The sequence below is a fragment of the Callospermophilus lateralis genome, chromosome 10 (genome assembly GCF_048772815.1).
Source record: "Callospermophilus lateralis isolate mCalLat2 chromosome 10, mCalLat2.hap1, whole genome shotgun sequence".
In the NCBI taxonomy this organism is placed as follows: Eukaryota; Metazoa; Chordata; class Mammalia; order Rodentia; family Sciuridae; genus Callospermophilus; species Callospermophilus lateralis.
The window spans coordinates 63,576,400-63,589,982 of NC_135314.1; the positions used below are offsets into that span (position 1 = coordinate 63,576,400).

The 13,583-nt window shown below is 39.6% G+C and overlaps 1 protein-coding gene across 15 annotated transcripts in view; it reads left to right on the forward strand.

The window, feature by feature from the left end:
- Zbtb20 (zinc finger and BTB domain containing 20) overlaps nucleotides 1-13,583 on the forward strand; it is an 815,137-nt gene that overhangs the window by 775,901 nt on the left and 25,653 nt on the right. For all 15 annotated transcript variants that reach the window (XM_076869018.2, XM_076869024.2, XM_076869012.2 and 12 more), the window contains one exon: nucleotides 3,127-4,731. In XM_076869018.2, the coding sequence (XP_076725133.1) occupies nucleotides 3,127-4,731 (1,605 nt within the window). The remainder of the gene's footprint in view (nucleotides 1-3,126; nucleotides 4,732-13,583) is intronic.

The window sequence follows — 13,583 nt, forward strand, 5'->3', positions numbered from 1 at the left end:
TTGCCTGCTGTTTCCTTTCTTGTTCATTTTCTCTTATGCCCAGGCAGCTTTTTATTCTCATGCTAAGTCCTATCCCTGGACCCCTGCAGTTTAAGGGACTGGCAGGAGCTGAATTCCTACAAAACAGAGAGCCAGGCCCTCTCCCACCTTCACCAGGCAGATTTTTCCCTTCAGGACTAACCCCTGCTTCAGCCCCATACATTGTGCTCCCTCTTACAACATAGTCACTTAGAATACATCACCACATTCAGCATGTTTCTAGTGAATGCCATCACAGGCTGACTTCATGTTTTTTACTCTGGTGAAAGGAGTAGGTTGTTATTTTAAAACACAGGGAACAATTTCTGTTTTATCACTTTGCATCAGTTTCACATTTATACTATGGTAGATTTTTTCAAGTTTTTCTTTCTTTAAGGTGGGGAGGCATCCTCAAATACACAAAATGTATGTAAAGTTGTGTAGCTTTATAGAGTTGACAGGGTTTGGGTTTTGGGGGAGGGGGGGTGGTTATTTTGTGTGTGTGTGTGTGTGTGTGTGTGTGTGTGTGTTTTGAATAGCCCAAATGCCTATTCAGTGCCAATCTAGGAAAGAATAGAGTTAGCATTTTCACACCATTCCTTCCTATACAGACCTTGAATAACCATCTAATCAAGATGTGTTTTCAATGGGGACAAATCTTCTACAGTAGAGTATTTCAGATTTATTCCATTGGAATCTATACATTAATGCCCATTGGCTGAAAAGGACATGTTCACAAAAGCCTGGACTTTGCCTTGCTGTGGCAGAAACTTTTTCCCACTGTATTAGTGTTAAAAATGAAAGAAAGCCTGGGAAAAGAGTTGCCTCCACATTGTGTGCTGGAGAAATGAGGTGCGCTTGAATGGAGAGGCAGAGTCCCTCCCTCACATCTGTACCCATATCAGCAAAAAGCGATTCAGCCTTTCATGGCTGCTCATCGCAGTGTGGGGCCAGAATACTTAGGAAGATGTTTAAGAATTATGTCTGCAAAAATCCAGCTAGGCTTATCAGATCAGCATGTATATGTGTATAAGTTTACATTTCTGTAGTTTTTAATGAAGTTGGTGACAACATTACTGCAGTAATCATAACTCAGAATATTTAGCAGATAACTTGATTGTTTAGATTTACTTGACTTGCAATCTGATTTAGTCAAACAAGCAGTTTGAATTTTTCTCATGGAATGTGTGTGTATGTGTGTGTTGTATCTGTGTGATACAACAGCTTTTGTTGTTCACCATTTCTTGTCTCTAAAGCAATATCCATAACTTTCAATATATTTTTTTATCCTACTGAGATAAAGACGGCTCTAAATTTAAATGCCAATTCAAGCTCCATTACTCAGAATCCAGTATATGCAGTGAAAAGAGCATCAAGAGGAATGGATTCTAATCCCAACCCTCTCACTTATTAGTTATGTAAAACTATGGGCAAGTCACTTAGACATTTTAAGAACCCAACTTCATCTTATAGCAAATAGGAATAATAAGACATATCCTGAAAACATAACAGAAGTAAATAAGATGTTACATATCAGAGAGTTTGTACACCAAAATATTACATGGCTATTCATTGTTAAAATAATTATGATAATGACACTTCCCAGAATTATCTGAAAGAAGACAACTCAGTCATACATGACATCTCAACATCTCCAGTGTTATGATATGATTTAAAGAATGTTCTCACCTGTTTAGATAAATCTGTTTTAGCCTGTAATCCCAGCTACTTAGGAGGCTGAGGCAAGTTCAAGGCCAGCCTTAACAATTTAGCAAGATTCTGTGTTGAAATACACTAAAATGAATGGAGCTCTGTAGTAGAGCACCCTTGATATCACCAAAAAAAAAAAAAAAAAAAAATTAATAAGCCCATTTTACTCAGAGGTGATGATTTTACTGCCTACTATTTTAAATGAAAGAAAGACCTTAGTGATAGTAAAACTATATATAGAAAACTCTACATTTTAGTATCAGGAGGAGTTGTTTTATTTCTTGCATTATTCCAAGAATGAGAAATCTGAAGAATGAGTTGGAGAGAGGAATTCTTGAGAGCCATCTGAGAGGTGGTATAGAAGAATAGGAAAGCCATTAATGTGGATTTAAATGTTGTCATCATTATCCCTCATTTTCACAACCTGAAAATACAGGGACAACAATGGATCAGGCTTACCATGGCCTCCACATTGCAGACTATTGTCTTCCTCAGGTAGCTGTTTTAATAGTTCCTTGGAGCATATGCAAAGGGTACTCTGTTACCTGGGGCAAATGTATATCCCACTCATAGTTTACTCTTGCTGTTCTGGCCTAATTACTCTAATGTTCCCCTTCACTCTAAAAGTGCCCAGTGTAAATGTGATCACCTGGTATAATCCCATCTTCCAGATCAGCATACCCAATTTTTACCTTTATAACATTCCCTTTACATTAAGCCTCAGAAAACCACCCATATTCTACATAACCATCTTAGAGAGTGCTCAGACAGATTCTCAGAGATAACAATGCTCCTTTAGCTAGCAGATTACTTTCTATAATCATCCATCGTACAGAAAACATGGTGGCAGCTGTTCAGTAGACATTGTAGCCTGGGTTGAATTTTCACATACGTGTTGTGGGCTATAGTATATGACATATAAACTAATAGGAAGGGGATTTATTTCTAAACTATGAATACTGGTATGTCTAGGAATAAAGGAAGTTTGAGAAATTGGCAGAAACAGAAACTTTCCTGAAGGACCTAGGCTTAGACTTGTTGAAAATTAAAGTAGAGTGTTCCCTGAGAACAAGTCTTCCATTTGCCTCTCAGTTCTTCCTTGCTGAAGTCATAGAAATAGCAGTCAAAAGATGCATCCCATTAGTCAACTCACAATCTCAGCTGAAGCTCTGGACCAAGATGGATTCAATATCCAACATCTAGGGCACTGAGGCAGGAACTGGAAAAGAACTCCAGGCCTTGTTCCTTTAGTCTTCTATGTACAGTCAGCTCATCTCTCTGCCTGTGTCTGCAGGAAGGGTGATTCTAGCATTTCTCACCTGAGACATAGGTTTTAGGAAAACCATTAAGTTAGATCTGACACGTGCCCTGTTTTGTGTCTGCCTTGCTGTACTGCAGGTGACATCAGTTGCAAGGGGATGACCGAGCGCATTCACAGCATCAACCTTCACAACTTCAGCAATTCCGTGCTCGAGACCCTCAACGAGCAGCGCAACCGTGGCCACTTCTGTGACGTGACGGTGCGCATCCACGGGAGCATGCTGCGGGCACACCGCTGCGTGCTGGCAGCCGGCAGCCCCTTCTTCCAGGACAAGCTGCTACTGGGCTACAGCGACATTGAGATCCCTTCGGTAGTGTCAGTGCAGTCAGTGCAAAAGCTCATTGACTTCATGTACAGCGGCGTGCTGAGAGTCTCGCAGTCAGAAGCTCTGCAGATCCTCACAGCGGCCAGCATCCTGCAGATCAAAACAGTCATAGATGAGTGCACACGCATCGTGTCGCAGAACGTGGGCGATGTGTTCCCAGGCATCCAGGACTCGGGCCAAGATACGCCACGGGGCACTCCTGAGTCAGGCACGTCAGGCCAGAGCAGTGACACGGAATCGGGCTACCTGCAGAGCCACCCACAGCACAGTGTGGACAGAATCTACTCCGCACTCTATGCCTGCTCCATGCAGAATGGCAGCGGCGAGCGCTCCTTCTACAGCGGTGCGGTGGTCAGCCACCATGAGACAGCGCTGGGCCTGCCCCGTGACCACCATATGGAAGACCCCAGCTGGATCACACGCATCCATGAGCGCTCACAGCAGATGGAGCGCTACCTGTCCACCACCCCTGAGACCACGCACTGCCGCAAGCAACCCCGGCCTGTGCGCATCCAGACACTGGTGGGCAACATCCACATCAAGCAGGAGATGGAGGACGATTATGACTACTATGGGCAGCAAAGGGTGCAGATCCTGGAGCGCAATGAATCCGAGGAGTGCACAGAAGACACCGACCAGGCTGAGGGTACCGAGAGTGAACCCAAAGGAGAAAGCTTCGACTCTGGTGTCAGCTCCTCCATAGGCACTGAACCCGACTCAGTGGAACAGCAGTTTGGGCCAGGGGCGGCCAGGGATGGCCAGGCAGAGCCCACCCAACCCGAGCAGGTCGTGGAAACCCCCGCTGATGGCGGCCCACAGCCAAACCAGCTAGAAACAGGTGCCTCCTCTCCAGAGAGAAGCAATGAGGTGGAGATGGACAACAGGGTCATCACTGTCAGCAACAGCTCAGAGAAAAGTGTCCTGCAACAGCCTTCAGTCAATACGTCCATCGGGCAGCCATTGCCAAGTACCCAGCTCTACTTACGCCAGACAGAAACCCTCACCAGCAACCTGAGGATGCCTCTGACCTTGACCAGCAACACACAGGTCATTGGCACAGCCGGCAACACCTATCTGCCGGCCCTCTTCACTACCCAGCCTGCAGGCAGTGGCCCTAAGCCTTTCCTCTTCAGCCTGCCACAGCCCCTGGCAGGCCAGCAGACCCAGTTTGTGACAGTGTCCCAACCTGGTCTGTCAACCTTTACTGCACAGCTGCCAGCGCCACAGCCCCTGGCCTCATCTGCAGGCCACAGCACAGCCAGTGGGCAAGGCGAAAAAAAGCCTTATGAGTGCACTCTCTGCAACAAGACTTTCACCGCCAAACAGAATTACGTCAAGCACATGTTCGTACACACAGGTGAGTGCTGGTTGCCTGGAGGCCTGGCAACAGGGGGGCTGAGGGAGCTGTGGGAATGGAAGGACAGGACAGGAGGTGGAAGGGAAGGTTTGAAGTCATCTTTCAGATTTTAAAGAAACTCCACCACAAGCCCATTCTAGAAGCCCTAGCTGTGTCCAATTATAGAAATGAAGTACTCTACCACTGAAAGACAATCTCACAGAAACTCTATGTATAGTCGGGATGTCCTAGTGATGTGCAGCCTGCAGAAGAGAAGAATCAGGAATAATATAGGCCATAGTCAAGTATTTAAGTTTCAGAGGCAGCATAATACAGTAGTTAAGAACTTGAGCTCTGAGGCCAGAACACTTGGATTTGGATTCAGGCTTAGCCACCACTAAAAGGTGACAACTTTGAGAAAATAACTTTTCTATTCTAAAGTTTCCTTGTCTGTAAAATGAGAATAATATCAATATACCTTCCTTATAGTGCTTCTTTTTGAGGATTATGTTAATTAGTATATATAAAATTCTTAGAAAAGCTCCTAGCACAAAATATGCACTAGATAACTGGTAGTTATTATTAGCATTATTAAGATGACTCAAAGGAGGCAGACATTAAGTTTATTCTCTTCAGCTCTAAAAAATAGAACTGGGCCCATGATTGAAAGCTCCAAGGAGTCTTTCAACTAACTAGAAAAAGAAATATAGTTATCCCTAACATGGGATAGACTGCCTCCGAAGGAACTGGTTCCTGTAGTGAGTTATTTAAGGACAGAATGGATGATCATTTCACAGGGATGCTCTAGAGAGGATTCAGTCATTAAGATGGGCAGGATAGGTGTTTCTCTGGATTCTATTACTCCAGAGCAAAGCTCTCCTGACATCTCCACTGGTACTTTTTCCTAGCTCCACAATGGGACAGACATAGAAATGGGAACTCCATGGATATGCCTCCATATAAGTGACCAACTATATGACTAAGATTTCACATAGACTCTCTTATACCTAAAAATACCTTTTGCAGTGATCATCATCATATTTGAAATTGTAATGAGAGTCAGTCTTCTGATAACTTCTGGTGCCAGAATAGCTGTACTAAAAGACAAATAATTTGCCAGAGGAAAAATTACAAACTTGAATTCCAATCCATGGGAAAAAATTTAGTTTCTCAAAGCAGCCTTATTTCTCAGGTGAGGCTAGAAGCGATCTGAGAGATAAGGCATAAAACATACATACTTAAATTGAGGACTAGAAAAGAAGGGAAGCAATAGACATAGAGATAAGATAGCAGTATGGAAGTAAACAACTGAAAGAGCAAATTACTATTGAACTTTGAGGGTGAACTTTGTCTTCTTTGCAGTTCAGAGTAAGTCAGGACATTATGTAAATCAGTGTATGCATCCAAATGCAAATCGGTTATACTTAAAGATTTCTATTTTCACACCTCCAGATAAACACAATGACTCACTTCTGAATTCAGGAAGTGGTAAGTCACTATGTTTACTGAGAGTAAATATGAATGCAATAAAAACCTGAGATCAATCAAGAGAAATTAATCAAGTAGCAATATATGGCAAAATACTCTCAAATAGCTTATAACCTCTGTCTCTAAACAGCCATATTATAAGCCAACCAAATAAAGGATTAATAGGAAAAAAAGAGACTATTTGTGGATGTAGCTTCATAACCAAAGTTGACTTTTCCCGTCTTCGATCACTAAACATATCTACTTTCCCCTTTGATGCATCTCTTCCACTAGACCTATCAGATATTAAATTCATACATTCTATTAGATGACATAGTAGAACAAAGCTTTAAATTAACATAAAATCTTCAGCGCACTGCCCAAAATTATCTTTTTGATATATATTTCTCCAAAGGATTCTGTGGTAAACCCAAATAACTAGGTTTGCCCACAAGAACACCAGCAACGGACTGGTACACTTAGACGTCATAGAAGCAAAAGTTATAGGTAAAGTTATTTTATAAATCTGCATTATGCTCACAGTGTGGTCTTCAGAATGGTAATAAATTACTGAGATCCTCAGTAATTTCTGCAGGTGTTTGCATTAGTGTACATAGTGTGGCCACATCTGTAAATGACTAGTCACATAAATAAATCAATTAGGTGCCTCAATTTTTAGAAGCAGCACATTCCCTTTCATGCTACAATTATTTGGCAATGACAATTTGGAATGGCCATCAGTATTCAAAACTTTTGTCTAAAAAAAGTCTCTAAAGTAACAAGGTTTAAGAACAATTGGCCTAGATCCTTCTTTTCAAAAGAAAAGACCACCTGAGCTTGTGGAGGCAATTCAAGACTTTGGTTTGCTGTGGCCCACACTTCTGAAGATCTTTTCACTTTCTTGGGAAAACATAAAAAAAAAGGACAGCCTTCTAGCTTTACAGGAGCCCAGGGAAAGGGATTTAAAAAAAAAAAAAAAGTCTAGATGTTGGTATAAGAAGATTCTAGACAGTACTTAGGATACTTGGAAGAGCAGAAATAGACTTGATGTTTTTACTCATAGGCTAACCAAAAAAAAATCCTACCAAGAAAGAGTAGCTTGGCAGAACTGAAAGGAAATAAATTTGGGTTTTCTTCATCATAGCTACTATGCAAACAAATAGGCTATCATAACTGGCTTTGCATTTTATTAACTCTGAAGTTTAAGGTAGATGATACTTGCTTTCAAAAACTGCAGAGAATCATTATGAGATCTGTATTACAATCAAATTCTGTATAGATCTATGTTAATGATCCACATGTTCATGAAAGGAAATGTAGGAGACCAATAAATAGTTCATCATTTTGACTTTGAAGTATGCTTGACAAAGCCCTAGTTAGGAAGCATATTCCATAATTATTGTAACACTAAAAACTTAGGGCAGGTACATGAATGAAAGATGACTGTACTGGAATTAGAGAATATGGGTCCTCTAAATGGCAGTGTGACCTTAACCAAGTAACTTGATTCCATTACCCTCAGTTTCTGTGAGTTCAAAATGAAAAAAAGTTTTTACTTTTTGAGTAGCTGAAAGTTTTGATACATGTGAGAGCTTTCATAAAAGCATTTTGAAAAGTCATTGTCATTATTACTTTAGCCCCCCTCACCCAGGAGACATTGAATTTCTCTGTTCTGATTCTCATTTCTGAGTAATACATGTTGAGTACATTTCCTTTCTCTATGGGATTCACATACCTAAGTAATGTGACTTTCCTTGGGTTTCTCTTGAACTTCATAATGAGAACGTTTTTCATTCCTTAACAATTTTTATAAGAGTGAAAAGAAATAACATCACCTAATCACTCTTTAGCCACTGCCCAACAAAACATGGTACTTTTAGAAGTTTTCGTGGTCCCTTACTGCAGCTTCTTAAGAGTTAAGAAAAAATGATACCAAAAGTTTAAGACATGTCTGAAAGCAAGAGAATATGAGAAAAATAAAACACAAACCATCCTGTTGTGGAACAAAGTAAGGCTCTCCCATATGTCTCCACCATCAAGAAAAAAACAAAGGTCAAAATAAAAGAATACAAGTGAAATATTAGATATTTATAGCAGGGTTTCAGCACGGTTATAGAAGGCACACGATAGGATAATTCAAAAATCACCCTCCAGCAGTGTGATCTCCATTCCAGCAGCATCAGAGTCTCTCCCACCTACTCTCCGCCCTCCATGCCTCCCCAATCAGAGTTTCTGATGGAGCCCAGCAATCTACATTGTAACAAGCCCCGATTCCTGCTGAAGTTGAGAATCATTCCTATGGAGGACTGAGCCTGGGTGATTAGGATAGCATTAGGTTGCTTCTATTACATAACATTATTCTTTAAAATTCAACTAAGAAGAATCTGTGTGCATAGAAAAGTAAATCTCTCAAATATGAGCAGTGAGCTAGGTCTTCCAAACTGCATAGGTGTCATGGCAAATATAACCCTCTAGTATTTAGAAGTACTGACCTGTTTTATCATTATGCGGGCATTGTTGAACATTCTCATTAGAATGTAAACTCTGTGAGAGCCGAAAGACATACATACATTATACACACACACACACACACACACACACACAATATACATATATATGTAAATAATACCTTACAAATAAAAAATATTTAATAATACTTAGTCAATGGATGAATCAAACCCTTCTCTAATGATGTCTAACCACTTCCAAAAGTATTAGTGGTCTATTTCCACAGAGTTGTTTATTTATTTTATGATGTACCTCCACAGAAATAGTGCATAAAATACCTTGCAAATTTATATATTAAATACTTTTTACAAGGGTCTAAATACGTTTCAGATATCATACTCCATTTATTCTTACCTTGCTTTAGGTAATAAAATAGCAAATGTAATGATCAGAATGACCAGTATGGCATCTGGGTTATTTATTAACCTCTGGATATAGAATTGCTAGACTTTAAAAAAAAAAAAAAAAGGACAACTAATTAAAGAGGAATTTCAGATAAACAAGAAGTAGATTATTAGAATATGTCCCATGCAAAATTTGTGATGTACTTATATTAAAAATTATTTACAATTTATCTGAAATAAATATTTAACAAGGTGTCGTATATTTTAGCTGGCAACCCTTTGCAGGTGGAACTTTCTTTTAAGATCCAAACTTTGGACTTTCTGCTATAAATATCTATAAATGAATATGGGCTAGCATATGTAGTTGCTTAGCAAATGTTTGTTGAGTGAGTATGTAAATGACTATTTAAAAATGTGGGCATGCTTTCCAGGAGAACTTAATTCAAGCGACTTATACATAAATGCATTATTTTCTCAGAAAGACTTTTAGATTTTTTTATTTTCCTTTTTCTTTCTTTAAGATTAGCTACAGAATATCTTGTACAGATATCTGTTCCAACTGCCCCCCCAGCAACAAAAGATAGATGTTTTTGCTTTTTCTAAATCATATTATTAATAGTTTTTAGTCCACTGATACCCTCTGCACATAACATAATTTTGCTTGTTGCTTTGAGAAGCTTGGCTATTTCAGTCATTAATTCAATGTAAATAGATAAAGTTATAGGAGTAACAAAACAGTATTTGCAGGGGGATAATAATAGGGATGCCAAGACAATAATAATCCTTATATGGAACGTGCACTATTAGTTTTATCAAACCATTGGGGCTAAAGGAGTGAGTTTTAATTTTGGAGTAAGAAAGCCTTGTTTCTACCATTTTCTGAGCAAGAGACATTAGACAAAAATCTAGGTTCAGCTTGAGCCTCAGTTTTTTATATCTTAAATAGTACATATTTTATATGGTTGCTCTTAGAATTAAGTAATTTTTGTGAAAGCACTTAAGTATAAATAGTGTAAAGTTATCAGAATCATTTAGGAACATATATATGTTATGTTATGTCACAACAACATGATATATTTTGCCCCATAACCTAGAAAGCAAGAAATTATTAACAGGGAGAAGGAGATAATCTAGTGGGGCTAGCATCTTACTCTGAGCTACGATTTATTTGTCAGGGGATCTTCAGGATGTTAGTACTACTCTAATTGGAGCTACCACTTTCTGGGGATGTTAAAATCTACCCCATGCATAAAGTTGTAAAAGAGGTCAGGTAATGTGGATGAAGTTCCATGAGATCTTTAAACATCTGCTTACCACCAAAATATTTTAGCTATCACTGAGGCCACAGATGTTTTATGAATGCAGTGTGTCCCCAGTAGGCAATCCCCCTTAGACAGTCACCAATAACAGGCCAGAAGAGCTGGCAAGCAATCATATTATCTGTATCTCAGGAACGTGGGCCCTCTTCTGACCAGACTTCTCTGGGTGGAGAGCAAACTCAGTGAAAGCTGCATATAATTCCATTGGGGTAGACTTCTTTTGTTGATACTGAGTCTTTCTCATTCTCTGGTCCAGTATTGATTTTCCCCATTCAGAGGCCCTGCACTTTCCAGAACACCCCTACTCTCCCCTTTCTCTTCCTCTTCTTTCCTTGCTCCCTGCTACCTCATCAAGCACCCTGTCTTGGTTTTCTGACCCCTCACTGTGCTCATCCGAAGAGGAGAGCATTGTGCTACAATAGAGGAGAGGCAAAGAGAGTGGGAGAGGCAGGTAGAAACTGTATTTCAAAAAATATCCTTATAATAGCCTTTGCTGTCCTTTTTACAGCCCAGGAGAAACCTGGAAAGAATGAGAAAGAATCAGTAGAATAAGTGACTTTTGCTGAGCCTCCAATAGGGTGTCTTGGCCCATCAGGATGGCTTTACTGGAACTTTGTAAGCTTTGGGCAGAGCCTTCTACAACTACTAACCTAAGTAGTATCTTTCTTTTCCCTCTTTGTTTTTTCCCCCCACTTGTCAGTTATAGTCAAGTAAGTAAGTATCAGAGCTGGTCCATGAGGAGTTGTAGAGCAGGTATTGAAAAATGGAGAAAAATATAAACTTTCACCACTCTCTCATCCTTGAAAAGGCAGTGAAGGACACAGCCTCTGCCCTCAATTCTTCACCTGCTGTTTAGTTTGTCTGCCTCCACTGCTCGGTTCACTGCTTGCTAGAGAATTCTCTATGTTATTTGCTAACATTTTATTCATGGTACCTCTTCTTTTTTCTAATGACTTGCATTATTGATTATCAGAAATGATTTTTTAAATTCTGGATTGGATTCCTATGTCATGCAAGTCATTTCTCAGTTGGTTTCACTTATCCTCAGTTTCTTTGTGCAGAATGGAACAGTTTACTCTTTCTAAAAATGCTGCATACTCTGTGCTAAAGTGCTTTATCTCTTTAATTTTCAAAACAACTTCTCAAGGCAGGTACTTTCTGCATTATTCTCAAGTTATAGATAAGGAAACCAAGGATTAAAGAGGGTAAATAACATGCCCAAGTCACCCAGCCAGGGAAATGGATTTCATATCTGGATTGTGCATCTGTATAGGTCCTAAATGGATCATTTAAAAGTGAAGGGGCTCGAATGAGCTTGCCTTTCGTGTTATAATTCAAAAGTATCCACTTTGTACCTTGTGTCCCTTTCTAACAAACCATACTTGCCATTTCTGATAATAGGCTCAAACCTAGAAAGCCATCTACTACTATTTGTCTTCACTTTTCATTTCTTCATTTGGAAAGCAACAGTCAGCAGACCACATCCATTTCGTGTGTAGTGTCTAAAGCCCTCTAGGGACTGCATTATCACATACAGAAAAATATTGAGACTGAAAAATATTTACATTCCTGTTGAGTGATATTGTTTCAAATCTATATATTTGGAAAAGGAAATTGTGGGCACCTAACTAATCTGAAAACACACCCATTTAGTAAGACAGTTCCTGAAATGCCTATGCTCACCATCACACAGCACCTAATAATTATAGAGAGCACCTTCCTTTAGGGAGCTCCCAAGTGCTTTGCAAACATTTTTCCTCATTAACTAGCATACTGTTTTTTTCTGTGCAGGGAAGGGAACAAAATACTTTGTCCTATTTAAAATGTGGGGCTGCAAATGCATTGAGGGATTAAACAGGTTGCCCTCAGGTCATTTAATGACAAGGCCAGAACTGGATGCTTCCAGGGGTTGTGGGCCACTCTAAGCAGAAGACCAGGAAATCAGCAAAGGGCCATGCAAGTGCTTGGTCCAACTCTTCACTTACAGAAGGCAGAACAAAACCAGAGAGATGAAAACACTTTAAGAAACCCAGGGTCGTGAGAATAATTAATGGCAGAACTGATACTACAAGCATACCAACAGCACACACATATATGCTATAGAGGGAAGATGACAACTGTGAAGAATCAATTTATAGTCAGATTAGAAGGGTGTGAAAGTAAAAAGCCTTCACCAGTGACCTTGCCTAGAGGCAAAGCACACAGTTAGAAGGTGAAAGTTTCAAATAGCAAGAGCGTTTTAACACAGACAAAGTTTCAGCTTCCTAGCAGCCAAAATACCATCTGGAACTTAAGGCACGCTTCCCATTAAAGGTGACAGGTGGACATGTTTTAAAAGATAGTTGGCCAGCCTATCATAGCTGCTATAAATTGTACTGAAAGCACAAGGATAGCATAGACCAGCTGAGTTCCAAGCATATTTACAGCTGACAGAAATGTTTCAACTAAAAATAACATGCATGACTATCTCTTTTAGGGAATCTCTCATTTCAAAAAAAAAAATTTACCAACATAAACACTATGCATAGACTGAGCCCTTTAGCAAACTGAGATTATTAGCAGTGAGCCTTCCCTAACTTCTCCTATTTTAGTCTAAAAGTAAAATTCTTCTCTTCTAACCCTGAGATCCTATGCATCATATTTATCCCATCAGTGTGCATCAAAACAAATACTTTTGTTTGAAAACACAACAATGACAACAACAACAACAAACTGTCCAATGAGAGAAAGTTTCACAAAATGGATCATGAACATAAAGCACCAAACACCAAACCTAACACATAGTAAGCACTCAGTATATGGTGATTATATTTATTGCAGTTATTACCACAACATGTCAAACCTCCTGTCTTGTTTAATGGAGAAAACAGAAACACAGTCAAGACATATATTATAAATGGAAGTTAACTCAAATTTAAAGTAAATTCCTTGTCCTGCTACATGGTTTAGTTGTAAAAATATTACCTTAGTGAGTCTCAGGCTTTGGGCCTTAGGCTGGGTCATGGAAGAGTATGTAGAAGGAACTTTCTGCTCTGAGATAGGTGCCCACATTGATAATCGGAAATGAGATGGGAGAGATAGATCAAACACCTTAGTGCAGTTTATCTTACCTGTTAAGAGCAGAGAACAAGAGCTGAGAATAGTCAAACAAAAATAAGTCTTTATGTAATGATCCAAGGAGATGTTACAGACCCATGGACTTTACTTACAGAAGAATACCTCATGTCATCATTCA